Source organism: Pleurodeles waltl, chromosome 3_1 (genome assembly GCF_031143425.1).
Source record: "Pleurodeles waltl isolate 20211129_DDA chromosome 3_1, aPleWal1.hap1.20221129, whole genome shotgun sequence".
Taxonomy (NCBI): Eukaryota; Metazoa; Chordata; class Amphibia; order Caudata; family Salamandridae; genus Pleurodeles; species Pleurodeles waltl.
The window spans coordinates 1,790,746,869-1,790,774,097 of NC_090440.1; the positions used below are offsets into that span (position 1 = coordinate 1,790,746,869).

The 27,229-nt window shown below is 42.1% G+C and overlaps 1 protein-coding gene across 3 annotated transcripts in view; it reads right to left on the minus strand.

The window, feature by feature from the left end:
- SLC39A10 (solute carrier family 39 member 10) overlaps nt 1-27,229 on the minus strand; it is a 269,902-nt gene that overhangs the window by 209,180 nt on the left and 33,493 nt on the right. For 2 of the 3 annotated variants that reach the window (XM_069225865.1, XM_069225864.1), the window contains one exon: nt 1,068-2,125. In XM_069225865.1, the coding sequence (XP_069081966.1) occupies nt 1,068-2,114 (1,047 nt within the window). In that variant the 5' untranslated portion in view covers nt 2,115-2,125. Of the gene's footprint in view, nt 1-1,067; nt 2,126-2,560; nt 2,582-27,229 lie in introns of those variants that run through there. The other variant, XM_069225866.1, reaches the window with a different exon arrangement.

Sequence of the window (27,229 nt, forward strand, 5' to 3'; positions counted from 1 at the left end):
GGAGGTGAATTCTCTCACTTGCTTTATGCCAAATGTGTCCAATTTAAACTTCTGTTTTACCCCTTCATGGGATGAAACATCATCAAAGGTTATTTGTAGTCTTGTCAAGTTATGCTGGGGGAAAAGATATATGAAGCAGTAGTTTAAAGCTAGTCGCTGTATTAACTATTTTACTGGTGGTCTGTAGTCTCCTTTAATTCATATGACCTACCTGCTAGTAGTCTCGGTTTACATGTGCCTTTAGCCTTGTGTCTCTGGTATAAATGGACAATAAGAATAGGTCTCTGGAAATGAACAATGAGGAAAGGTGCAGACTGACCAATGGCATAGTCAAACAGATCATAGGTAAACACTTAAGCAAACGAGGTGTTTGGGCCATTGCTTCTGATCAACGTTTTCAAGTAGGTAGGCTCAACCAGGCACTCCCATGAACCAGTTTCCAATTCAAAATTTGCAAACTGTAGAAATTGCAGCACAGTGGTGACATTTCTGCATTCACTAACGCCCTCAGTAAGGGTAACGTTAACTAATTTATTTTGGTCACCTAGGGTTAAGAATGTATACTGGAAACTACTGACCTTAAGTGCACAAAAATCTGAGACAGGTAAAATGGTTTACATATGGAGCAACGTCATGGCAAATAGCGAGAAAGCATTGTGAGCAGCAGCTGCAAACCATGTCATCTTTTGAAACCACAAAATACATACATGTACGTCTTTACGTCTGCTCTTACAAAGGGAAAATAGTAATTTCTTCTTAGTATGAAAAAATATCAATTTAAAGCATCTTACTTCTTACTTACTTCTCAGTTACAGGTAGTTTGTGTGTGACACATTTATTCACGCACAGACCTACGAAACGTTACCAATAAAGAACAGCTTGGATTTAACAATTTCACTCGAAAATTAGTTATAAAAAGGCACAACTAAAGCAGGAGAGTGTACAATATAAGTATAAGATAACTATATGCTGCTCTAAGTTAAGTTCCACATTTTATTCACTTTTGCCTGAACTTGTTCTGAAGCAAAACCCTAAATATGCCTATTCCACATAGAAATGTCACTCACCTCGTCATGCTGGTGCTCCCCACCGTGATTCCTCTGATAAGACTCTGATAATATTTCATGGTTCTCAACACTAATCTGGTTGCGAGGAGCTTCTCTCTTGTTATTGCGATGCTGTCCGTTTCCATTAGCAGGAACATGATCTTGAAGTCCCTGACTAGCATTATCATTTTCAGGGAGAAGGAAGCGTGTATGAACAGGATCATGTTTATGAACAAGATTGTGCTCACTTTGGTTTTGGTCAAGACCTAGCTGCGGCTCAAAGTCAACGGTATTTGCACTATTTTTCTTGTCTTTCCGTTTCTTCTTGTGTTTCTGTGGCTTTCTTTCATGCTGTTCCTGTGATGTGTTGGTTTCTGAGCCAGGTTCATGACTGTGGTCAACATGCTCACTGTCACTTAAGGAACTGTTATGAGAAGGGCGAGTCTCATTATGTTTATGTGGAAGATCATTATGGTGGTGGTGATGATGACGGTGATGATGATGATGATGATCTTGAACCGGAGTATGCTCGCTATCCAATTTTCGGGAGGAATTTTCTTTTCCTCTGGGAGAGTCACAAGAAATGTTTTTACCAGGGGACTCAAAGTTAACCGTTCCATTTTCTACATTTGAATCGGAATGCAAATGGTTACGAGAGTGGGAATGTTTTCCTTCTTGAACATCCAAGACATCCAAGTGAGAAACATGATCATGTCCAATATCCTCGTGATTAATCTCAACCACTTTAACCTCTCCAAGTCCCAAATTTGCCAAAAGTCTTACAAGCCCGTAAAAGGACAGTCTCCCGTTTTCACCATATGTCTCAAAAAGTTTTTCAATGTAATACTTTTGCTCATTTTCAGCTGTTGGTGCAGACTGTCCCATGTCACGGTCCGTTAATCCGCTTGAAATGTATGGTGCTTTCGATATTTGGTAATCACTATGGTTGTGAGAGTGGCTCTCTTTAGGATCATGACCGTGTCCTTCTTCATGGCAATGGCAGCAGTGATGAAAGGCAAACGTCAAGATACAAATGATGCATAATTTTGTATGAATGTGTACCTTCATTTCTGGATTTTCTGGAAAAGAAGCAAAATCCAAGAGTAAGAGTTTAAGGCTCAAACATAAAATGTGCCATTGATCTGTTATGCACTAGTCTAGTTTTCAATTTAAAATAGCATGAAGCATCCAAATAACGAATACTTAAGTGCCAGAACCAGTCACAACTATTCAGACTAAGAAACAATAATTTTACTTACTTGTGTAGTCATACACCTTGATTGATTATTTTAAAATACAATGAAACACACTATAATTCAGTAAAACTCAACAAGATCAAAAGCAACAATTAGGAAATTCATCAAACCTAAACTTCTAAAACAAAGAATCCACGTATCACTACAAATGTCCACTGCCAATATAAAAGAAAACAGAACAAACCCCACAGTCAAACTGTATGTAATTCACTAGCACAAAAACATTAAAGGAGCATTCCTTACTTACTGTGTACTTACCACGGCAAAGTGCACTCCAATCATTACATGATGCAAGGAAAAGTCACTGTACATGCCTTTCGTACGTCGGCCTTTTATATAAACAGCTATTTTTATCTGAATGCACTCCTTGTTTTCCGAAACCAGGTGACTACAAAATGTTTATTCACTACACGATATGGAAATACATCTCTTGGAAAGTGTACAATCACGCAAGACAGTACTGCTTTAAAAAACAGATGAGAGTCCAAACAAGGGTAATTAATTAAACTATTGTGAGCGCCTGAATGTGATATCTGATCTGAGAACAAACAGTAAGTTATGTCGAAGACACAAGCTCTTGTTTATTAATGTCTTAGGACAGCACGTTTTTTCTGTCTCAATATAACTGAGTCTTAATAAATCGGCAACCTCCAGTTTCACAGTCACAAGCATAACTACTCAGTTGTGTTGAGTGGAAGAATATTTGTATATAGAATTGCCTACATCTGACCCCAGGACGAAGGTAATGAGACAATTTAATATATTAAAGGAAAAATATAAATCGGAGAGGCTGCAGGTTATTTAGAAGATACATTTTCCTTGAGAAAAACTGGGATGGAAATAATATTAGTGCAGGAGATGAACAATTCCTTAAAGTGCGGATATTTTCTCTTCAGAGCAGCACAAATTAAGTTTTGTGTACATGCTATATGGCTCGTAGCTGGGCGGTTCAGGGAATACCGAGATCACATTGGAACTAGAAGAGATAGATCTTGGACTAAGAGAACTCATGGTAGATCAGTGCATCTTTCTCCTATGCCATAACTCTCCCCAGTTCCAAACTGAGGGGTAGAGAGGTGAACAAGCAGCATCTGACAGGTCAACAACTATTTTCAATTGCATTCCTTAATTATACCCAAACACAAAACAGCATGCCCCAGGCCTATTTTTCAATATGTACTTTTGTAAACTGCTCTGTCTAGACACAGACTTCTCTTCCTTTAGCATTCACTCACCTGTAATCTGTGAATTATACTAAGCGTCTGCTACCTTATCTATTGCTCCCACCAATAGATGGTTCACAAGAACCACCATACCTCCCCTCCGCTATTAGCAAGGTCATCAAACTCCCTACCATTCCACCATAAATAAAAGTGGGGTAATACACCTACGGGTTCTTCTGAGATCACAAGACTAAACTCACTAACCAAAAAACAATGAAATAAAACAACTAACCTTCAGTTAAGAAGTAGTATGCTACTCAAAAGTGTTTAAATGACTCAGGGTGGTTGAGTAAGCAAACACCCTAACTAAAAACACCTCCAATCAAAACATTAAAGCTCTCTCATGGCACCCATACATTTCAATCTCTATCCTGAATGTCTGGTCAGTTTCTGCATTTCAAAGGTATCTAACAGCACCATTACGAAAAAAGCACAACTTTACCTTCTTCTGAAACAAAATACTCCAACATATCCATCAAATAGAAGACTGAACGACCTTTACGAACAGCAAACTAAATCCCATTAAGACTGAAGGGGTCATTCGGAGTTTGGCAGACAGAAACATCCATCCGCCAAACTCCAGACGAGGAGACCACCACGGTGCTGGCAGTCTCCCCATCGGCCCCATTACAACTTTCCCACTGTGCTGACCAGTGGAAACCAAGGTTTCCGCCAGTCAACCCAGTGGGAAAGGTGCAGCAGCATTGTACCTGGCTCATAATTGAGCCGGCAGCAATGCTGCTGCACATAGGGTGCACCAGCACCCTTGAAATGCACACTGTCTGCAGAGCAGATATTGTGCATTTCAAGGGTGCTGATCAGGGGGACCTCTGCACTGCCCATGTAGTGGGCAGTGCAACTGCTCCTCTGCTGCCCCTGCACTAGTCCTCCGTCAGACTTTTCATGGTGGTGAAATCATGGTGGCCGAGTTCAGCGCTGCCCTGGGTGATTACAACTAGGACTATGTCAGCCCGTCGGCCACATCTGCGGGGGTCGACTGCCACTGCGAGTTTGGGGGTCTTTTGACCGCCAGCTCGTAATCTGCCCCTAAATAATGTATGATTAGTTCTGGCCCTCAAAAATCTAATTGTGTCAGAAAGACTCTACACCAAGACCATTCATAGTGCAAAATTATTAGGTCCTACCTCGGACAACATATTTGACAATAATTTGAATACATAAAAGCATTAGTATAGCATGCACTTTTTCAAAAGCAACATTCAACTGCAACAACTCAAATTAAATCCTTCACATTCAACAAAGAACTAAAGCAAGCAGATTTGGCATGGTTTTGTCTAGGCTCTTAATATGGAACTTCTCTTCTCAACAGTCTTTCTCCCAAAAAATGGTTTTAAAGCCATCAATCATATCTATCTCCAACCTTTAGAAATCTGAAAATATTGCTCTAGCATTTATATCACAATGTTAGCCACTTTAAGTCCGATCCTGCTAGCTACTCCAGTAGTTCCAGAGTATTGTGCTCTAAAGATCACACCTTCTACAAGCGCCATGTTAAAATATGAAACCACCATAAGTGCTTTCTCTGGTTTTGCCCCAAGACTAAGGAACAACATTCCCTTCCAGTGCTCAAAAACAGACTGCCTGAGCATCAGCTTTTGAAATATAGCATCAGAGACTAAAATAATTAATCCGCCCAAAGTCATCTGCATTAATAAAAAGCCACTCTTTCCATTCCAACTTAGCATTCCATCTTCCCACCAATTCTGGTATATTTATCTTTAACTTTTCATCCTATTACTGAAAACTAATACCCCACCTAACTAGCCCTCTACTGATCCTTCCCAAACCCCCCAATTGGAATCATTCTATCAATGTATTGACTGGCTGTAATGTAGTGCACTTCTTTCCCAGGAACTCTAATCTGCCTCCTCAATCAATTGGTGTACCCTTGTTACTTTTCTTCCTGAACCATCTATCTACATTACTGAAATGGTCAATTAGGACTATAAAGCCTTTGATGCCCAAGTGGACAATGGTAGCACTATATGCAAACTAATTAATAAGAAGAAGAACAGCTATTGCTCCACTGGCATTAAAAAGCCTAGCTTTCACTACTAACAGTCAAGCAATTCGTCCCAGTGTGGAGGAACCATTAGTTACACAGGTTTCTATAGAAGATGGTTGCCCATCAACTTAAAGAGTATTTGGATAGACAAAACATTCTGGAACTTAATAATTAGGGGTTTGCTCTGCGTATGGCACATAGATCCTCATCTGTATAGACATATTCTCTATCAAGTTTGATCCTTTGAGATCTTACCATTGTAGCTGAACTACCCCCTGTCACTTTATTAGGTTGTAACATTCTGGAGTTAAATCAAGTTCTAATCAAAGTGATTTTCTCCAGTTGTGTTATAAAGGGGTTTTCCAGCCCATCATACTGGGCAAGTTTCCTCACCTATACATTACAATCCTGGCGTATAAGACGGATTGCCACAGTGGTCATAGTTACCAGCCTATACATACCAGTACCTAGGCATCGGGAGTAGAAAGACCCAATTCTTCACAGATACTCTACTCTGCTACTGGCTCGGGTCTTAGGAGATACCTTTCAATACACAAGTTTAACTAACTGCCTCCTGGGTTGAGAAATCTGGATAAAGGAGGTTAGTTTTCACTAAATGCTGAATAAGCAGAGTTTATTTTCTTTGTGAGAGGTCTAAGCCTTGGTAATAAAAATGATTTCATTTCAGTACATTCTGCCAATCATCTCACTTTTATCTTTCTTTAATCATGTAGGCCGAATTTGCATTTTTTTTTTTAAAGAAAAACATACCAAGGGACATCGAGATTACTGGTCATGGTCCATTTGGCTCGTGTTCAAAAGGGTCACCTTCAGTTACTTTGAGGGCAAAATTCATGCACAAAGTGGAAAGGAAATCTCTATTACTCTGTAAAAATAACCCATCTGTCTTCAAATTATATTGCTTATCCATGCAGCATCAGGTCAAGTTTTATTCAGACACGAACAAGTATACCAGAGTTACCAATGTGTCTTTGTTGAAATTGGTCTCGCTTTCCACAGCGGAATTCTACATTACTCAGTAGTGTCCCCTTTCCAGACCGCCCACATTAAACCTATGTCAGCAGTCCATATTAGCACAGAAAATGAAGGGAGCATTTTGCAGGAATGAGAAATAATTAAATTTTTCATCTCACTGCCTCCAATGCATATTGTTTAATTTTTGTTGACTTTTCATTGTATAGCATACATTCTTTTTTCATTGTCATGAACAGTACTTTCAGCTTCACCCTCTGTGCCTCAGAACAGTCAGCTGGCTTAAACAGTCAGCATTCAATTACTAAATGTAAGCATCTATATTAACAAGGCAGTTGTGAGAAGAGAACCTATACAATCACCAACCTGCACTAAACATCAGGCTGTTACTAGAAGGTAATCACAAGCAACAAGCATTCATGGTCATCACAGGGCATTACAGACAGCCTGCTGCTCCTACTACGAGATCTTTAATAAAGGCAGTAGACGTCTACAATCAAAGTGCTGTTAGAGACAGTTCCCTTCTAGAGCCACTGAGAAATCTATTGCATGCAATAGGCTTCTACGACCACCGTGCTATTACAGTAAATAGTCACTTCCCGTCACCAGTCTTAACTGGACTCTATACTCTCCAAGATTTTACAGCAAAAAATTTTAGAATGACAAGCCCATGGCAGACAGAGAGAATCTATAATCACCATGGTGCTGCAGACAGTAAATCGCTTGCAATCACAAGATTGGTGCAATCCATAGGCATTTAGATTTCCAAAGCTTTTATTTGTAGATTTGCAGTTACAGCTCTCATACAGGAAGCATGCTTCGACAGGTTACATGTATTTACAATAAGTTATTTGTAGAACTGTGCATCACTACCCAACAAGCTTGCACTGGGCATCTAGAGCCATTGGGCTCAACGTCCTGCAAAACCTAAAGTCAAACCCTGTTGACAAACCAGTGTCAGGCGAATCCAAAGATACAAATATGTCAGCTATAACTTGTCATTTCTACTGTTCTCTCCTCTTTAAACAGATACGCTTTCAATTTTAAATAAATCAGTAAATCTTCTCTCCCTAAGTCAGAAAAGCACACAACTATAGAACAGCTACCTTCGCAGTAAGCAGAGATCACAAGCCCCACCATTCAGAAAACTGTTTTACAATCTGAGTGCACTGACTCAGACCTGAACACAGCTATAGCCACGGTGTAGCTAGATTTCATTACAGTTGCACTTGAGTAACTACAGGGAACTTTCGAAATAACACACAGGAAAATGTAAGATAAGGTGTGCAGGCTCCTTTATATCCCCAATGGCACCAAACACAGGGAGGCAACATCGATTTACATACAGGATTAGTCTGCCACATTTACCCCAACAAGCACTACGGTATGAGAAATACTCTTGAACGGGGAGAAACTATGATAAACATATGGTCCCTGCATGCAACAGACCCCACTCACGTAAGTAGCAGTACAACTGCACTACACCTGGACAAAGGGAATGTTAAATGGAATGCAAAACCACTTAGGACAGCTAGCACTGAGGAATAAATGAAACTAACTGCAGTTGTGAAAGTAAATATTCAATAGTAAAAAGCTGACAGAGGACGACCAAAAAGTATTCTGATAAGAAAGGGAAAAAAAAAAAGAGGAGTAAAACTGGGCAGTGCCTAGGCCTTGCTCCACGTGTACCTGGACTGGCCCCTTGACCCGCCTCCTCACCTATATGTTTAAACTTTGCTCCTTCAGACCTCTCTATACCTCAGTCACTATTTTCATCCCTTGTTCTCTGTTGTGCTTTCGTGCTCTATTATGCTATTTGTGCTCTTTTATACTTTTTGGGCATCTTTGTCCTTCTTTGCACTTTTTTCTGTTTCCTCTGTATTATTTTCTGCTTTTGGTGCCCTTTCGTGGTTTTTGTACTTGCCTGAGCTCTTCTGTGCCCTCTTTGGGCTCTCTTTATGGTCTTTTCTGCATTTTTCCCTTTTCTGTCACCTGCGATTTTCTCTCACTTGGGCCTTCTCCCCCCTCTGTGGCACTTCCCACAGTCCCTAATAACCCTCCCATGCGTTTTACTCTGTTCCAATTCCCCCTGCACCATACTTGTGCTCCTGTCGCATTCTCCTTGCCGTGCTACGGCAGTCCAGTCCAGTCACCCTTGCTTCTCACCCCTCCAGGACCTGCTTAAAGATGGTCGATGTATGGCCGCACACCAAGCATGCCAAAGGCAAGCCTGTCTGCGCCCATATCACGTCCAGCACCAGGACCCCGGTTCACATATCTTGGCGATACTCTGAAGCGTTTCTTTGGTCACTCAATCGGGACACCTCTTCTCCCGCTGCTGCTTCGCCTCACTACCCTCCATGGTAGGAGCTTTCACTTGCATTAATACTCGGTTTTCCTACAGCTACCCACCCACGCACGTACCAGCAATTCCATCTAAACCCAAGCCAGAGAGGGCTCATGAGAAATCAATCACTGAGTAGTGACAAATCAGACATACTCGCCGAAACCTAGCTCAGCTCCACATCGGCAAATCATTCAACTGCTCAACATCCATGAACACCAGCCCATACATAGACCATCTGTACTTGAATCTGCAAATTTCTGCAATACTCATTGAATGGGACTTTCGCCTACTGTCTAGCCAGAGCATAAGGCACCTTTATAAGCCTCAACACTGACTTCATCACCCTGCTCACCAGATTCCAGAGTCTACATAATCCTCAGTGCCCTCAACTTCCACCTGGAAGACAGATTGGACCCCTGCTCAACAGCACTCCTCAAAGCCTGAGAAATATCAGACTCGCCAAGTTCATCTCAGATCCAACACACACCACAGGATACATATTGAACCCCATCTTCACCACCAGCGACAGGATCACATACAATGCCACCTCCCTGCTTCCTTGGACCAACCACTCCACCCCCCTCTTCCAAATTAACACACTGCTGGTCAACTCAACCACCAGTCTAACAAGAGAAAGCTGGGGAAAAATAGAAAAAATAAATACATAAATAATCACAGAAATGGATTGGCTCAGCACCATGAACAAGGATCAACCGAGCACCACAGACAACTTCAACAAGAGCATCACAAACTTCAACAACTGGAGTAGGAACTGCTCCACCTCTCGCTCCCATCTAACACAACAAGCAAAGAAGGTTAAAAAAGAAAGCCAGCTGGTCTGCACAGGTACTATGAAGCACCAAACAGCACTGTAAACAACTAAAGAGGAACTGGAGAGCCAGCCACAAAACCACTGACAAAACAACCTACAGGGCTGCACTCAGACGCTACCACCAGCAACTAAGACACATCAAGAAAAAAGCGCTAGCCGACGGAACAAGGAAAGCTCCAATAGCTGCAAGGCGAGCTTTTCAGTCATCAAAAACTTCATCATACCAACTTTGTACACAATGTACACACACTCTATTGTGAGTATGACACAGGCATGTAACTGTACGGCCACTCCCAGAACAGACTTGGGACATCATGGGGTACATTCAAAATAAAGGCTTGGGTGGAACAAATCGATATAAAGGCATATTAGGTTGGTGCATGCCAGGCTTGTGTGGTGCCTTTATTACTCACTGGAGAACGAATAACCACACCCTAGATTTACTCAAAATATTGTACAACCCTCAGTAAATGAATGGCTACAGAATTATTTGTTATTTATTAATTATTTTATTAGGCATCAAGGAGGTCAATGGGGCATCAGAGCTTACTTTTAACACAAAAACACATTATAAACAGGGATTTTCCCAAATTAAATTGTAGATTTAGGTATACAAACCAATGAGAAATTCAATTATACGGTATTAGTAAACTACAATGACACATTCTCCACAATTGTGGAATACATAAGTCAACAAGAGTGAAACACGGTGAGTCGTATTTAAATTGCTCTAGGTTCACTATCTATAGAGCAGACCGAATGGTGGGATTTCAGAAGTAGAACTTAGTGGTGAATAAACACTACCACTAAAATAATGCTTGTCGTCTGTATTCATTTATCATAGCACCCAAAAGGTTCCATTAATTTAAAAGTTTTTACAATAACAAATCAACCTTTTTTTAAACACTTTGGGAAATTCTCTGGCATGTCAAATGAAAATTGTCGGTTGAAAGGTGGCCACAATCGAGCTATGTTGCTCACATTAAAACTAGCAGGTGTTTAACAGTTTTGCTAAATTCTTGCGGCCTGGATGCACTTTCCCAAAAAATGAATGTCAAACACTCGCGTTGGTCTGCGCTACATCGAGAAGCTGTGAAACAAATAAATAAAATCCAGAATATTTATTGACACAACTAATTTGATCTAAGGCTACAAAGGATCGTTGGAGAGAAAACAACTTTGCTATGCTGATGTATTATTTAAATACTCAAGAGTTTTTACAATATCGGGGGGGGGTGGGAGGGAGGGGAGGCATGATCCTAAGCCTTCCATCGAGCTCATTACCACTTTCATGTGACTATCACAAGATCTCTCGTGAACGATGCATGCCTAAATCCGCTTGATAAGTAGTACATTCTTTTGAGGCAGAGAGAATACTACAGACTGGAGCCATCAACACCTCTGTGCCAGGAGCAAAACAAACATAACATTCAAAGACGTACCAATTTCACAAAATATTCATATTTTAAAGATAGAACGTGACTGGTAACATGTCCAGGCCCACGACATAAAATTAGCAACATAGTGATGAACTAATAATTCCAATGCCATCGGCCTCTAAATTGGTGAAGTAAAGTCGTACTGAATCTAAATCATCTACACGATGTACCTTTAGGTGGTTTCCATAAAACATAGGTGAGGTTTAGGTACTTCTTTTCTAAACTCCCACATAATGAAAATGTTAAAGATCTTCTGTCCCACACGTTTTATGAATAGTATTCTTTTGTCCAGATGTGTGTTTACCTCAGTAAGAACTATATTATTTGCTAACGCAAATACAGTTCATAGGTCAGACTTCCAAACTAGAGGCAAATAACTAGCACATGGCGTCTTACCCAAAGCAGTTAGCCAAACAAAAAAGTAAACATACCTCTTTTCTTTCCAGGTGTCCACTAAACTGTTACGAAGAATGCGTTTGCTTTTTCATAACTTCTACTTTCTACTTTCTACTTTCTACTTTCTAGAGCCACTCCCAGTCTTTGGGTGTAAGTGAATGAGTGGCGAAAGTTGCACCGTCGAAGGAGAACCAACTCGAGCACCATTCAAATAACTAAACTGAGCGTAACTAAAAAGTGTGACCAGAGGAGCGGTTCTGCACACCCTTTAACTAATAGCATGTTTCGAAAATGGATGTGATCAGGCTGCAGGTCACATTAGCTATCACAATGTAGAGAAGCAGCACATATAGAATCTTCGTGAGAAGGCATTCACCAACTGTCCAATGACAACAAAACAAACCCTAAACCACTGCAGTCACCCACTTACACTCTCCGTTTGCAAACCAATCACACAGAGACATTTGTGTACAGAAAAAGGTCTTTGATATACCACTAAAGCTTAGAGATTGATCGTGACACCAGATTGCATGTGCATCATCAGCACAAATGTATCTTGTGATAATTTGACTCTAATTAAGGAGTGTTTTGTAATTTCTTTCCCAAATGTATTTGGCATCTCACATTTGTAAGATACTGTTATTTTTCCTAAATGTGGGTGTTGCTTATAAAGAGACAACTGGAAGTATTAAAAGCAAAGCACCAAAAAATGCTCTTTGATAGACTGGGCCTCACTTTCTCTCTTGCTATCAGGTATTAAAGGTCTCAAACATGACTAGTTCCTTAAACCTTTCATTTAAAAAAAAAATATATATATATATAACTCAATATTCCCTTGACACATGCAAAATGTGTTTACAATACCTTACACATACTCTTTTACCAAACCTCACCTATGGCTGAAAACAATAGAAACTGCTTAAAGGTAGTACTCTTAAGATATCTTATGGCAACAGTAGCAACCTGGTTCTTCTTCATTTAATAGAACCTTCTGGGAACTTAGAAAGGGAATTGGGTCATACTGTAAGAGATTGATAGTGAGCAGTTAGAACCCTGGCCTTTACTAATAACAGCACCATTCAAGTCCACATACAGATGTAATAACATTAATGCTCCTAATATCAAAAGGAGAGCCTCAATTTAACAAATGAGGTGCATCCGATATGTTTTCCTCCAAGTTTACTTTAGTCTGGTCACTAAGGGCCTTATTACAAATCTGGTGGTTTCAAGACAGTGGCTGTGTGGTCTGACCACCACATTACGACCCTGGCGGTCTGACCGCAAGGGGACTGCCGTCTCTGCCAGGATCTCTGATCCCGACAGGTTGACGGCGGTCTTGGCATGAGCAGTGCAGGGGTCCCCCTGTCCAGCACCCTTGAAATGCGCACTGTCTGCTGTGCAGACAGCGCACATTTCAGGGGTTCTGATCAGCCAGGGCGGCACTGAGGTCAGCGCGTCCTGCTGATTACAACCTTGTCCTTTGCCAGCCTTTTCATGACAGTCTGACCACCATAAAAAGGCTGGCGGAGAACAAGTGCAGAGGGGCATGGGGGGCCCCTGCACTGCCGGTAAGGGCAGCGCAGGGGTCCCCCTGCCCAGCACCCTTCAAATGCACACTGTCGGCTGTGCAAACAGTGCGCATTTTAAGGGTTCTGTTGCAACCTGCGTGCAGCAGCATTGCCGCCAGTTCAATTATGAGCCAGGAACAAAGCTTCCACACCTTTCCCACAGGGCTTATGGGTGGGAACCGTAATTCCCGCCCGTCAGCCCAGTGGGAATGTTGTAATGGGGCCGGTGGGTAGACCACCAACTACCAAACTCGTAATGACCTCCTTAATGACCTTTAATTTAAATTTTAGGTACTGTTGGTAGTTTCGTAAGCACTTGGTGGCTAAAGTAAATCCAAGTAAAGTGTAACCACTGACACATGTGCTGATACTACCTAGCTCATATTACAAATAGCATAGAACATTCAATGTGTATGACTTAGTTACCAGAAGAACGACATTACCATGTGGCTGTTTATTACATTCACATGTTGAATAATTACCCTTGAAGATTTAAAAACAAGTGTATTTAAGGCTGCAGTTTGGGCTATTCAATTTAGCGCCCCCCCCACGAAAAAGAACCAGATTTGCGGGAATGTTTGGGACAGCACTGCACATATATGCACTTCAACAGTATTTCAATGCTAAAGAACATGCCAAAATCATGGTTTAAGAGATTAGCATTTGCCTCTGCAGTAATGCAATTGCATTGTGCATTTAAAAGCTCATATATGCAGCTAATAGTGGACTTGTAAGACCTGAAGGCCAATTTCATGTTGATTACCTTATTTTAGTTTCTCTATTCTAGGGCAGAAGTGTTTAAGATACATAGCCTTTTTTGGCTATGTTTTATTTTTTTATTCTGTGTTGTTTTGCATCTTTTAACTCAACTTTGCAATAGATCTTTACATTTGTTACATCTTTTACTGCAGTGGTTTTAAATAACTAATCAAAGATATTCAGATATCCGGGAAGTAACATGACAAGACCACATCTTGCCATATTAAATCCCACCAAGTGGGTCTTAACTAAAAATGCTTTGTGGTTAAGTGGCAGACCTGCATAGCGACCCATCCTAGATGCCAGCATAAGCACTGCTTCGTTTGGTAGCTAAAACCTGGATAGCAACAGTGTTGTATGTGTACTAGACAACCTCTTATCTTTGAAAGAAGAAAGGAGAGGTTTCAGTAGTAGGACTGCTTTTCAGGACCAATGTAAAATCCCCTGGAATCCTCTGAGAAGATCATATTTGGCAGTAAACTGCCGAATGGAATCCAAATACTACAAATCTTTTGATCTGGGTGATGTGTTTTTTGGTCTCATCTCACAAAGAAAACAGTTGAGTCTGACCTTAACTCACTCTCAGCCTCAGATAGTTTTTTCTTTTTATATTCGTTGCACCTGTTGCAGAAGAACAAACGTACAGCAAAAAATTAAAACATCATCATGCTGGTGATAGCCTATTCACAACCTGTCTAGGGGAAAAGATGACGAAGACATATGCGCCAGTGAATCTACAACACACAGCACTCCCTGAGACCGCCTGCACAGAGCATCAATCTAAACTTGGGAGAAGGCAAGTTTTCTCAATGGCTTCACAACTGCCCTTGTAAGGAGGAAAAGGTCACACTGCTTACTAAATCTAGCGGTTGCTGAGCCGATGCATCACACTGGTTCAGAGTGAATGTTGCTCTGTGAAATAGCTTTACAGGCTGCGGATGAGAATGTAAAAGAATGAGTGTTTTGGAATTTGTATTTTGGCTGTGGAGTCAGTGTAATAAAATGGTTTGAAACAAACAATAAAATCACCTATAAGATTACGTTTGAAAACTTTGCCCTAGAAATGAGGAATATCCCACAGACTTGATGTTCTCTGTGTAGGTGGCAATTGTTTTTTATTTTTTTAAGTTGAAATTCAACCTGACTCCAAACGAAGGAAGCAAGATCTGCTCTGTGCAACAGTTTGCTTTACCAAGCCTTCTGCAGCTCAGAGCCTTAACTTTCCAAACAATGCACTGCAGCTTTCTCTCCACAGATGTCGCAAGCAATCCCTCCCTGCTTCCCCAGTCCGAAAATGAGACAGCTCTAGCTGCAAACGCAATAAGTACCTTGGATAGTGAAACCTATAGGACACAGGGTTGCATACTTTAAACTCTTCAACAAAACAAAAGAAGCAGCCGAAACTCAACCTATGAGAGCAATTAGATGTATGAGTGCCCTCTCCTCTTTTAAGAGAGCTAAAAGCATACTAGTTTGCAAAAGGTGCATTATCCACATACAGTGCATACACATCCAATATTCTATAATGCATCTCGGCTATCATGTAGTGAAGAGGTCTTCTGTGGAACAGTTGTGTAGAGAAATACATTTGTTTTAATGTTGAGCCTGTCAGACAGCAGCAGCTGTTTGGCTGTAAAACACATATTGTGGGCATACCAAGGCCCTTACAGGGCTTGCAGCCCGCTGGCAGCTTATCACTGGTTGGCCTTTTTAGCACTTTAATCTGCTTGCTTCCTGTTCGATAGCTTTCCATAACCAAGCTTGTCCATCTTGTATTTGTCTTACACTTGCAGCATAGACTATTGACCATCTCTTTGAATGGCTGGCTTATATCCTTCCACTGCTCACTTTCAGGGGACCGGTTTTCTTTTCGCCTAGGCAGTCCATGAGAGTGCATGTGTTTTTTAGCTCTTTCTCTTGTGTGCTACTTTACCCACCAAATATCCACCTTCACATACTCTGCCTTGAAGTCTCCCTTATGCTGCAAACTATCTCTTATTTGTCTTTTGGCCGTGTTGAACAGTATCTGGCTGATGCTGTACATCATTGCCAAAAAGCACTGGAGAAGCCAATAGGTCTAAAAGGTGAGGCCAATTGGCTTTGGAAATGCTGGTTTACTGCTTGACTGCCACGCAGTGCGAGAACGTCACAGTAAACACCAAGAGTTATTAGTCAGTTGACATTTAAACATGCGACCTGCAGGCTACACACATTTACACACTGCCTAATACCCCTTCTAAACACTGAACATTTGCCAATAATTTAATCACAGTTCTGAAAAATGTTCAGTTCCAACATAGATTAACTCTGGGCAGGTCTGCCACTGATATTTTAAAGAGAGTACGTGTGGTGGTGTCAGAAGGAACTATGACAATTAATATGGACAATGCTCTAGACATTTTTTAATTCAAACTACATTTTGTTTATCTTAGAAGCTTAAAAGTTAGGGTAAAAATGATTAATATGACTTATTTATCCGATGGCATGGAGCCTGAGGCGATTCGACCCGCTTTTGAAAATATCTGTAGGCCTAGCTCAAGAACCTCATGTGCAAAGTCACCCCCAGCGAACCATTATCTTGCCGCTGGTTTAAAGCATGCTCCATGGCCCATAAACAATTGTTGTCTGACCTGAAGAAATCTATTTGGTAGCACGGTTTCCGCCAGTCAGACCGGCAGGAATGCTCTCTTTCAAGGTTACAACCAGTAAGTCAGTGGGGTGGGAGCGGTACGCCACCTGTCCACCACGAACGTTTGGTAGTCCCATGTTGGGACCACCAAACTCGTAATGAGCCCCTAATTATTTATTACATATAAAGGATTGCCATTGAATGGCAGACTTGTTGATCATCTCAGAGGTATTGTACCTTCCCTACTTTAACAGCCAGAACACAGTAAGGATATTACTAACAAAGATCTAGCACCAAAGATTTAAAGTCTAAGAAATTCCCAAACTTATGTAATTTAAAGACTGAAAAGAAACCAATCTAATGCCCTACTATGGAAAGCATTCAATGATTTACTATGAAGCGGTGTCATCCCTAACTTTGTCCCAGAGATTCGGCTGCATGTTCACATTTTTAGCTGAGTTGCAGGGACCCTTAATCACGTACCCCATTGTAGCACTTCACTTTCTCACAGTAATGAGGAAGAGCAGTCCCAGGCGCATTCAGGGGAGGTGGGGTGGCAGTGTGGGCAAGCACCAAAGTTCGCAAGAATGCAACAAACACCACCCATGATATCTTTTTCCAGTTCATTATTTTACTTAGGAATTTGAAAACTAATGCGTTATGCACACACTATTCAATACCACAAAATTATTTACAAATATTTTCAAGTTGGGTGGTGGAAATACTTGGAGCGACACCCTCTTGACAGTTCACATCGCTAGAAAGCCCTGACCCTATAACCACAATAACACACCACATATGTTAGGCCAATTGGGTGCCAGGACAATAAGAGCAGACATATCTCATACCAAACCCATGCAATAGCATGAAAACACTCAGGAGGATACAATCTTACAAAGACATTAAAACACATAATGATTCACTTCTAACTTTGTCAATGGCAATAAATCATTTCAATATTCAATTAATTGTGTGCATGAGTCGTTTTTCTACTTTGATGCAAGCTGGAAACCAGACATAAATCCCAACAACAGATGCCTCTGCACTCTAGAGCTAAAAGGCCCAAATCAAGGAGTGCTTGTAAACACATACCCTCTCCTAGGGTCATGAATATGATCACTTGGAAGACATATGGTATCAAACTCAAGGTAAACTGATAGACTTCTGTGGGGGTTGTTGCATTTCTGGCAACCCACAAACCACAAGATGTTGCTTGTGGTGCCCCTGACTTTCTGAGTCTCCACAAACCCAGGAAATGCATTTTTTTCCGGCATCCCAGAGGGCCATTTTGCCCAAGGTAAAGGTCTTCTCTACGACCATGAGCAGCAATCACAAAATGCTTACATTTTAGGTTTAAAAATTGCACTTGGGATTTTTTTCTTTTTTTAGTGTCCCATGGCCTCTATCACTCCTCAGGGATTGCTGCCAAAGAGGGCCGCACCGGAGACTCCCTCACGTGGCCTACCCACCAGCATCTTCTTTCCCCTGCTCTGTGGGTCATGGGCCAGACAATGCAGTTTCTTCACTCTCACCTATGGTCAACAAAGGAGGAGAATGAAACTTAGGATGCTCCCCTCTGATGAGTGTTACCCTTTGCAGGCCCAGTTCTCAGACGTTCCAGGGGAACCCTTCCACTATAGGGGCCCCCAGCATGTCCAACCCTCTACTGTACCTCAGAGAGTGAAAGGGGCCCAATGTCACTGGCCCTGGAGAGATGAATATACAGAGTGCCATCTGGTCCAAGTCCAGGGCTCCCCAGCTCCCAGACAGGTGTTGGGTCTTCTTCAGGGTCGGCAAAATCCATTCTCTCCTCCGTCCCCCATGCAGAGGTTTTAAGGTGAAATGGAAAGCTCCAGAGGGTGGTACCTATGCCCAGTCCTCGGATGACACATCATCACTCCGTCCCTGCCAAACTCTCCTGCACACCATTTTGGGACATTCCAATATGATGACATGAAGTGGTCTTTCGAAAGACCTCCGAGTGAATTTGAAGCCCTAACCATAAATATCAGGGCTGCCTGATGCCTTCTCTCTAAAACTTCAAAGGGGAGCCCTTCTTGTGATTGGCTTCTGAAGTCAGTCCTTCTCCTCTTTGTTCTCTTTGGGGTTGGACTTCCTAGGCCTGGTACAGTGTAAAAAGTAATAAGCACATGCAGATTCTGTACTCTACCCATACCCTCTCCCTGGAAGAGGCATAATAACTGGTAAATGGCCTATTTTATGAGGAGACCTTTGATCCTCCAGCTGGCCAGCAGAGCAATTCAATTGTCCAAGTGAACAAAAGCCAGAAATTCAATAAGAGCGGAGTGTGAGAAATGTGAGAAATCATTAGGTAGCTTGAAGGAGTACAAACAGAACAAAAGTAACATTAAACTTCCATTCCTGATCACCGTGGACTATAAGACTGGTCTATCACGCTAGTCTCTAAGTCTAGCTATGGCAAAAACTGTACTTTCTTGCAGATTTCACCCATAATGTACAATGCATCGAAGCCCACGACCTTTCCAGTGAAGCACTACAGACTTACACTATGAATGCCCAATTGCATTATAAAGCCTGCCCCAGATCTGCACCAGTCCATCAATGTCAAGGTTGCTATGAGATGGTCTGGCACTGAGATGCTTGATAGTTGGGTTCTTAAAGGATTTAATGAGTCTAGTATTTTCTTATCGACAACTGTATTCTCATTTGTTGTGATAATTTGCACTAACCGTTTCTTTATTCTAGCTTGTTGTATTAATCTACAGAAATCTGCTCCTGTGCGGCAGGAAAGAGAAAGAGCAGGACAGCAAATGAGTGGGTCCGGTCAGGAAACAAGAGCTGGCAGAAAACTGGATCAAGGTCAAACCGAATCAGGAATGTTTGTTTTTAACAAACTTTCAATGTTGGACAAACATATGAACCTGTGGAGCACATGTATGGATTGTGTTTGTCGTTATTATTTTGATACCACTGAGTGAGTGAGATGAAAGGCAAGGTGGGTAGTACAGAAGAGCGAGCAGGAAAATGGTGCAAGCAGAGTGGTGGAAAAACAGAAAGAGAGAAGAAAGGGTGCATGCGAGACGAAAGTAGGCAAGGGAAACTAAGAAGGATGGCGATAACAGTGGAAAATGCTGGAGAAAAGAGAGCAAGAAGGAGATCGTAAGGAAAGACATGCGCACCCACTAAAAGTCAAATGCTGCGGAAACCTCCAAAAGGAAACGTATTTTCCTTATGGTAGCAATGGAAGAATACAACTCATCCAATAAAAATACTTTGTGAAACTAAAATTCTCCAGAGCCTGGACAAACAAGAGAAGGAACAACACTGAATCAAGATCAAGAGGCAGACCCAAAGACCGCCTTATATTTTAAAGTATAGGTTACAGAGCTGTCAGCTACAGACATCTAAACAGCAAATACATATGAGAATGACAATCCTCCATATAAAAAAAAACATGCTTACGAGTGCTCTTAAAGAAGTAACATGAAGCAAAAATGAGTAAATGACTTGTAAACAAATATATATATTTAAAATGTTTTTAGTCATGTTTCTAGCATGTGCAATGAGGCATACTTCTAAGGAGCGTGGAATGAAAGTGATCATCAAGGTATAGGTATCAACAATGTCTATTCTTATTAACATCCACATTACTAGCAAGGGCTAAGGTTTAGCAAGTCTGCAATCCCTCATTGACAGCTAATATAGGCTCACACACGCAACTCAGCAAAAAGGCAGGGAGTCATGTTTTAATAATTTTATTTATACATTTTGGTGTTGCACATGGTACAAACAACACAATGACTTTCGCAGGTACAAATCAGGTAACTCAAGCAACTAACATAATATACAAACAGTAGTGTCCATCTATGTATTATCGAACATTCGATACATGCCAAGTTAAGAAATTAATACCCATTCCATATCAGATACACTGGAGAAGTTGTGAAAATTACATTTAAGCTGACAATGCATAAGCGTTCCATTGCTGTGATAGAGCATGGGTCCTTATTCGCTCCCTTTTCATGAAAACTTGCAATGCAAGCCATGTTGAATCAAACTTGTGAATGGTTGTGACAATTTTTTCATGACATAGATACTCCAAACTTTGTTCCACCACATTTATATACGGGTGTATTTTGTGATTCCAATACTGAGCTAAAGGCAACCTGGCTACAACCAGGAGTTGTGATATCAGGATATCCAGGAGAATTGTGAGTGGGACAATGCTGTTGTCCCTGTGGTTGTCTAAGAGGACTAGCAGTGGTTTCACAGTAGTGAGTTGCCTATTACTCGTTTCTTTCCAGTATGTCAGAACATGTGTATATGACCACAACGTGACTGAGGGTACCCCCACTCAGCAATTTTTCCAACAAAAATTGCAGCCTCTACACATGGAATGTAGACAGGTATGGTACCCGTACCATTGTGCGAGGAGTTTGTATGCATTATCTGCCAGAGTTTCAACAAAGTCCCATCTTGGATTTCTTTTCGTAGGTCTCTCTCCCATTTTAGGATGTATTTGTGTTGAGGTTTTACCATCAAATTTGATATGGTTTGCTGAAGCCATGTTATGCCTTTGTGAATCTGGTCAGAAACAGCTAGTGTTGCGATTTTTGGATAGCCAACCCAATGTAGGAGTTGTGTAATGCAGAAATGGTCGGCTCTATCGAGTCAGACAAGTACTCCTCTCTGGTAGTAAGTATTCTCTCCAAGAATAAGTCACCCAATACTGGGGGTTGATGGCATTCGAGGCTCTGAATCTGGGGTCTTGAAGTACCTGATAGAAGTCTGACCAGGGTCATGGAGGATGGAAATGCGGTGGAGCCCTCTCTCTTTGTTATTTGTTACCAGTATTCTTATAGTATTAAGGAGGATGTTAAGTGGGTAGGGATGCCACAGTGCACCCTTTGAGAAGACATAGCAGTAGGCAGAGGGGAATGGGCAAAAAGATTTGTTTGACCCCCACCCACACCTTATTTTCAGTACCGTGATTCCATCCAAGAGCTGAACGTAGGTGGGCTGTCTGAGCATTGGTTTGAATGCTAGGGAAACCCATCCCACCCTCTGTGGTAGGTAGCTTGGATGGTGGGACCCGTGAGCATGATTCTTCCATATGAAGGATTGCAGTTTCTTTTGGATATGAGCTGTGATAGAACTATGAAGCCTAACTAGGAGTGTAAGGCGGTTTGTTAAGAAATGGAACATTTACAAAGGAATTGCCGACTTACACCAAATAATAAAAATGCATATGGAGTAGGGACAATACTAAAATATTAATATTAACCACCGTATTGAATGAACCCCAGTGCTACAAGGAAAAAAAATCTCTTAAAACCAGCTTGCAAACCGCACACATTATAAACGTTGAACAGTTTTTCAATGAAATTGGGATTAGCGAGGAACAGGTTACCAGCATATGCACTCACCTAGCACAGATAAAGCAGATCCCTTTCCTTAAGGCAGAGGGGAGTACAGATTTGTGGGGCATGTGGCAACATTTCCATTCACACATGCGTCTACTTCTTATTTTGTATTCCAACTGAAATTGAGGTAAAAACTTTCAAATAACAAACTACTCTTTCTGCAAAAATGCAAATGGATGAGTTTGGGAGATTTAAGATTAATATTTTTGTCTCTATACTCTTCAATTACCTCGCTTGAGAGGGCCGGAGGAGATCTAAAGGCAGCCCTGGCAATTGTTTCCAGACTAGCCGTCACTCATGCTGCACATAGCGATCAAGTGAAATCGACGATTGTAAGGAGGGCTTGGGGAAGCTGGAAAGGAGATTTGCCAACAAGAAATGATTTTATTATTTTTTTAACTGCAAATATGGTGTGTTTTACAACACATTTTATAATTCCAGAACCGTGTCCAGTAATTGAATGGACTGATGGAGATTGGGGACATGTCTGCATGGCTCAATGAATGAATGAATAGGTGGATGTGTGAGGAGTGGGTGGATGGATTAATTCAAGCATGGATGACAATGAATTAAGACTTTCAGCTATGTGGAGCAGATGGTGTCAATGCATTGATCAGGTGTGGGTGCTCTGGTTTTCATGTTAACTTTCGCATTAAAACATCCCCCTTGTTAAACACCATCACTACTAATTTTATGGCAAGAACGGAGGCTCATATTATGCTTCTCTTACTTGCTTTAATTTCAATAGCAGCAGTCAAGAAACTACAACTCCCAACAGGCTTGGAACCCTAAAGCCAATGGGAGCAAAAAATGAAATAACAAATGAACCAATCACAATCCTGACAGGTAACATATGTCACACTTGACTGCGACCAGCCCTCTTTCTTGCTGCTCGCAGTCAAGATAAGTCACGTTATATTCTCTCTTTTACATGTTTGCTCTTATGTTTGTTTATACTTAATATTTGTTAATATTTTGATAGCTTTAGTGTTATGCGCGTTTATTGATTGCATTTTAAGGTTTCCGCTTATTGTGAGCGCCGCGCGAGGCATATTTTTCCGGTCTTCGCACCGGTTCGGCACGGCGCGCTCGAGTGCGTCGGAGGCAGTGCTTCTGCCTCCAACGTTCTATCGGACGCGCCCTTCATTCGAAGAGCGTCCGCTCCTCAGCGCGTTTCTATTTTACTTGGGCTTACCGCTCAGAGTGAATCTCCTTTCGTTTCCAGCTCCTGGCTTGTTCCTTTAGACGCCGGTCCTCGCGTTTTCAACGAGGATATTCCCGGCTGGTTTTTTCTTTCGGATTCTCACTTGACCACGCCTTTTGGGCGTGCCTTTTCTCACTCCTCCGGCTGGGCTTAGCTTTAACCCTTGCTATCCCAGTTTCCACAGATATGGAAGGGCAATCTCCTTTTGCAGATTTTTCCACCAGTAAAGATGTGGGAGCCTTTATTAACGAGGCTGTGTCTAAGGCTGTGTCAGCCTCCATGACTAAAATGTCGAAGAACTTGGAAAGTTCAATGCAGAATATGGTTTTCCAATCCTTTTTGGCCCAGTCTGCTGGGGATAGCAGACAAAGAAAAAATAAGGATGTGGTAAAACAAAATGATGGCGCTTTGGTTGGTGAAGTCTCTTCACCCCTGACTGAGGATGATATGCCTCCCAGGCCTCCTTTGAAGGAGGGGAATATTGTTAACGCTTCTGGAAAGCGTAAATTTAAAGTAAAAAATACGGTTACAGCGCCAAAACAAGTGGTAATCACTCATATTTCTGATACCGATGAGGACATCGGGGATATTGATGAGGATGATGAGGATTCTGACGGATTGGGCTCGCTCTCACAGGCTTCCCCCCATAAAAAGCCTAAACTTGAGTCTTCTACCCCCTTTTCTGCAAAACTCATTCTTGACTCGGACGGTAACCCCATGTTCGATCCCTCTTACCTCCACCATCCTAACTCTACTGAGTGGTCCCCTGCGCGTCACGTGGGACAATACATTGCGTCCAGGTTACGGCTTCCCCTGGATAAGCAGACGAGAGCCAAGTTAAGATCTGAATGGCCCAGACCATCTCTCTCCTCAAATATCACTACCACTCCAGTGATTGACGAATCACTTTTAACGTTCTTTTCAAAATTTGGTAAGGATCCCCGTAAAGGGGTGGATAAAGCCTGGTCCAATTGCCAGGATAAACTTTTGGATTTGGTGGGGCCCCTGGCCCGTATTTTGGAGCTGGCAGAATCAGCTAAGTCAGATAATGCGGATATTGACCCTTCAGAGCTCTCCCTTTGGACGCAAAGAGCTTTCTGTTTGTTGGGTAACGCGAATGCAGCCATTACGCATGAAAGAAGAAAAGGGTTACTTCTTAAGTTAGATCCCAAACTCTCTAACTTGGCGTCCATGGACCCTGGAGCCAAAGCGGATGGTTGATAAAAGATTTTCTGAAGAGACAAAGATTTAGGAAAGTTCGTGGCAACTTTTTCTTCTATAGATAAAGCCCAGCAAAACATCAAAAACGGGTTTTCACCAGGGCCGGTACAGGCAGGAGCCGCTCTACCGGCCGTTTCTCTCATCCGCAAGGATTCAGCGGCTCCTCATTGGCGTACTCCAATTACGGATACCAATCATACAAGCCCCAGTTTTACCCTCAGAGGGGCCGAGGCTACAGAGGCCGTGGACAACGAGGATTCAGATCCACCAAAAACCAAGGTAAGCCTTTCCTCTGGTCCTCCACCAGTTGGAGGCAGACTCAGTTTTTTCCTTCAAAAGTGGCATTCTCTAACTTCCGACCCTTGGGTTTTGAATACTATTCAGGGATACCAAATAGAATTCTACGCACAACCTCTCCAAGTTTATTTCCCTCCCCCGCCACTTTTTTCGGCGGAAATGTCTCTTCTAATTTCAGAAGAAGTAAAGTCGCTCCTTTCCAAAAACGCTGTCCAAATCTCAACTCCAGATCCTTCAGGATTCCTCAGTTCGTTATTCCTAGTCCAAAAGAAAAACAAAAAATTCAGACCAGTCATAAATCTCAAGTATTTCAACCAGTTTGTGGTCTACCGACATTTCAAAATGGAGACTATTCTTCACTTAAGGGATATTCTTCTCCCGTCCGACTTCATGGTTCGGTTAGATCTGCAAGATGCATACCTCTCGGTTCCTATTCATATAGATCACCGCAAATACCTTCAGTTTCAGTGGCTCGGTTTGACGTACCAGTTTTCTTCCCTGCCATTCGGTCTCTCGTCAGCACCCTGGTGCTTCACAAAGCTGATGAAACCAGTGACGACTCATCTCAGATCTTTGGGCATCAGACTGCTAATTTATCTCGACGATATTCTTATTCTACATCAGAACCGCGACACGCTTCTTTCTCACCTAGAGATAACTTGTTCTCTGTTATCCCAACTAGGTTTTCTAGTGAATGTAGAGAAGTCAAGTATGACTCCTTCCCAAAGAATTCAATTTTTGGGTTTCGAAATAGATTCCTCTTCCTCTACCCTCCATCTTCCTCTTCAAAAAGTAAACGCCATCAAGTCAGAGATTCGGAGAACTCTTCGGAAATCCCAGATTTCTCTAAGATCTCTAGCCAGGATAGTAGGCCTCTTATCCTCTTCAATTCAGGCCATATTTCCCGGCACTTTACATTATCGGGCCCTCCAAAGACTAAAAATCCGTCATCTCAGAAAAGGCCTAGCTTATTCGGACATGGTCTTTATGGATCAGGAATCCCGCCTCGAACTCCAATGGTGGACAGACCATTTAGATGCCTGGAATGGCAGAACTATCTTTCCATCAGCCCCAGATCTTGTGTTAGAATCCGATGCAAGCCTGACGGGCTGGGGCGCCCGCTGTGGACCAATCTCGACTGGCGGTACATGGTCATTACGGGAGTCCAGATTGCACATCAATTATTTAGAGATGCTTGCAGGTTCCTTTGCAATAAAGAGTCTGGCAAAAGGCAGGGTTCAGTGTACCATCCTCCTCCGTATGGACAATGTTTCGGCTGTCCGATACATAAACCATCTGGGAGGCACCAGATCAAAGCCGTTGGTGGACTTGGCAAAAAGCCTGTGGGAATATTGCTTAAACAACCAGATTTCGCTCAGGGCGGAATATCTTCCCGGTTCCCTCAACCAGACAGCGGATTGGCATTCCCGCTTCCTCAGGGATTACAGCGATTGGAAGCTTCATCCCTCAATTTTTCAATCCATCCTCCACAAGTGGGGTCCCTTCCATATAGACCTGTTTGCCTCCCGCTTAAACGCCCAACTTCCTCTTTTCTTCAGTTGGCGCCCGGATCCTTCGGCGTTGGCTTCAGATGCATTTCTTCAGGATTGGTCCCAATCGACCAATTTCGCCTTTCCTCCTTTCATTATGATTACCAGAGTCCTGGCCCAAGTCAGGCGCCAAAGAGCGACGCTGGTCCTTGTGGCCCCCTTTTGGCAATCCCAGATTTGGTTTCCCCCTCTTCTGGAATTGGCAATAGATTGACCCTCTCTACTTCCCTCTTTTCCTTCCCTTCTGCTGGATCCCTTAGGGAATCCTCATCCCTTGGTGCTCAACAATACGCTCACTCTATCGGTTTGGAAGGTATCAGGCATTCCTCATCTACCATTCCAATTTCGGAAGAAGCTTCTGACCTCATCAACAAGGCATGGGCCCCCAGTACCAGGAAAGCATATTCTTCCGCATGGTCCCTTTGGTCTAGCTGGTGATTGGGAAGGGACCTCAATCCCTTTTCAGCAGATATAAATTATGTAATTAATTTCCTGGCGGCTCAAGCTAGCACAGGTAAGTCCTATAGAACAATTAATCTCTATAGGTCTGCTATTTCCATGCATCACGAATACGTCAACAACAAACCGGTAGGGGAACACCCCCTACTCTGTCGCCTGTTGAAGGGAGTAAGATTTTCTGTTCCTCCATTACCTAAATATTCCAAGTTATGGGATGTCAATTTGGTTTTGAATTTGTTCCTTTCTTGGCAGGACAATGCTGATTTGTCGTTAAAAATGCTTTCAGCGAAACTAACTATGTTGCTTTGCTTGGTCTCTATTAAGCGTTTATCTGATGTCAGAGCACTCTATGTTACTTCTCGGCAGTTTGCCCCCACAGGGGTACTATTTTCCATTAATAAACGCACCAAAACCAATTTACGTACAGTTTTTTTTTATCCATATTTCCCAGACCAACCTAAGCTCTGTGTGGGACAATGTCTTAAATGTTATGAGGAACGGACAGCCGATCTTAGAAAGCCCTCAGTTTCCCAACTTCTAATCTCTTTCCAGAAACCGCATAACCCAGTGTACGCGGCA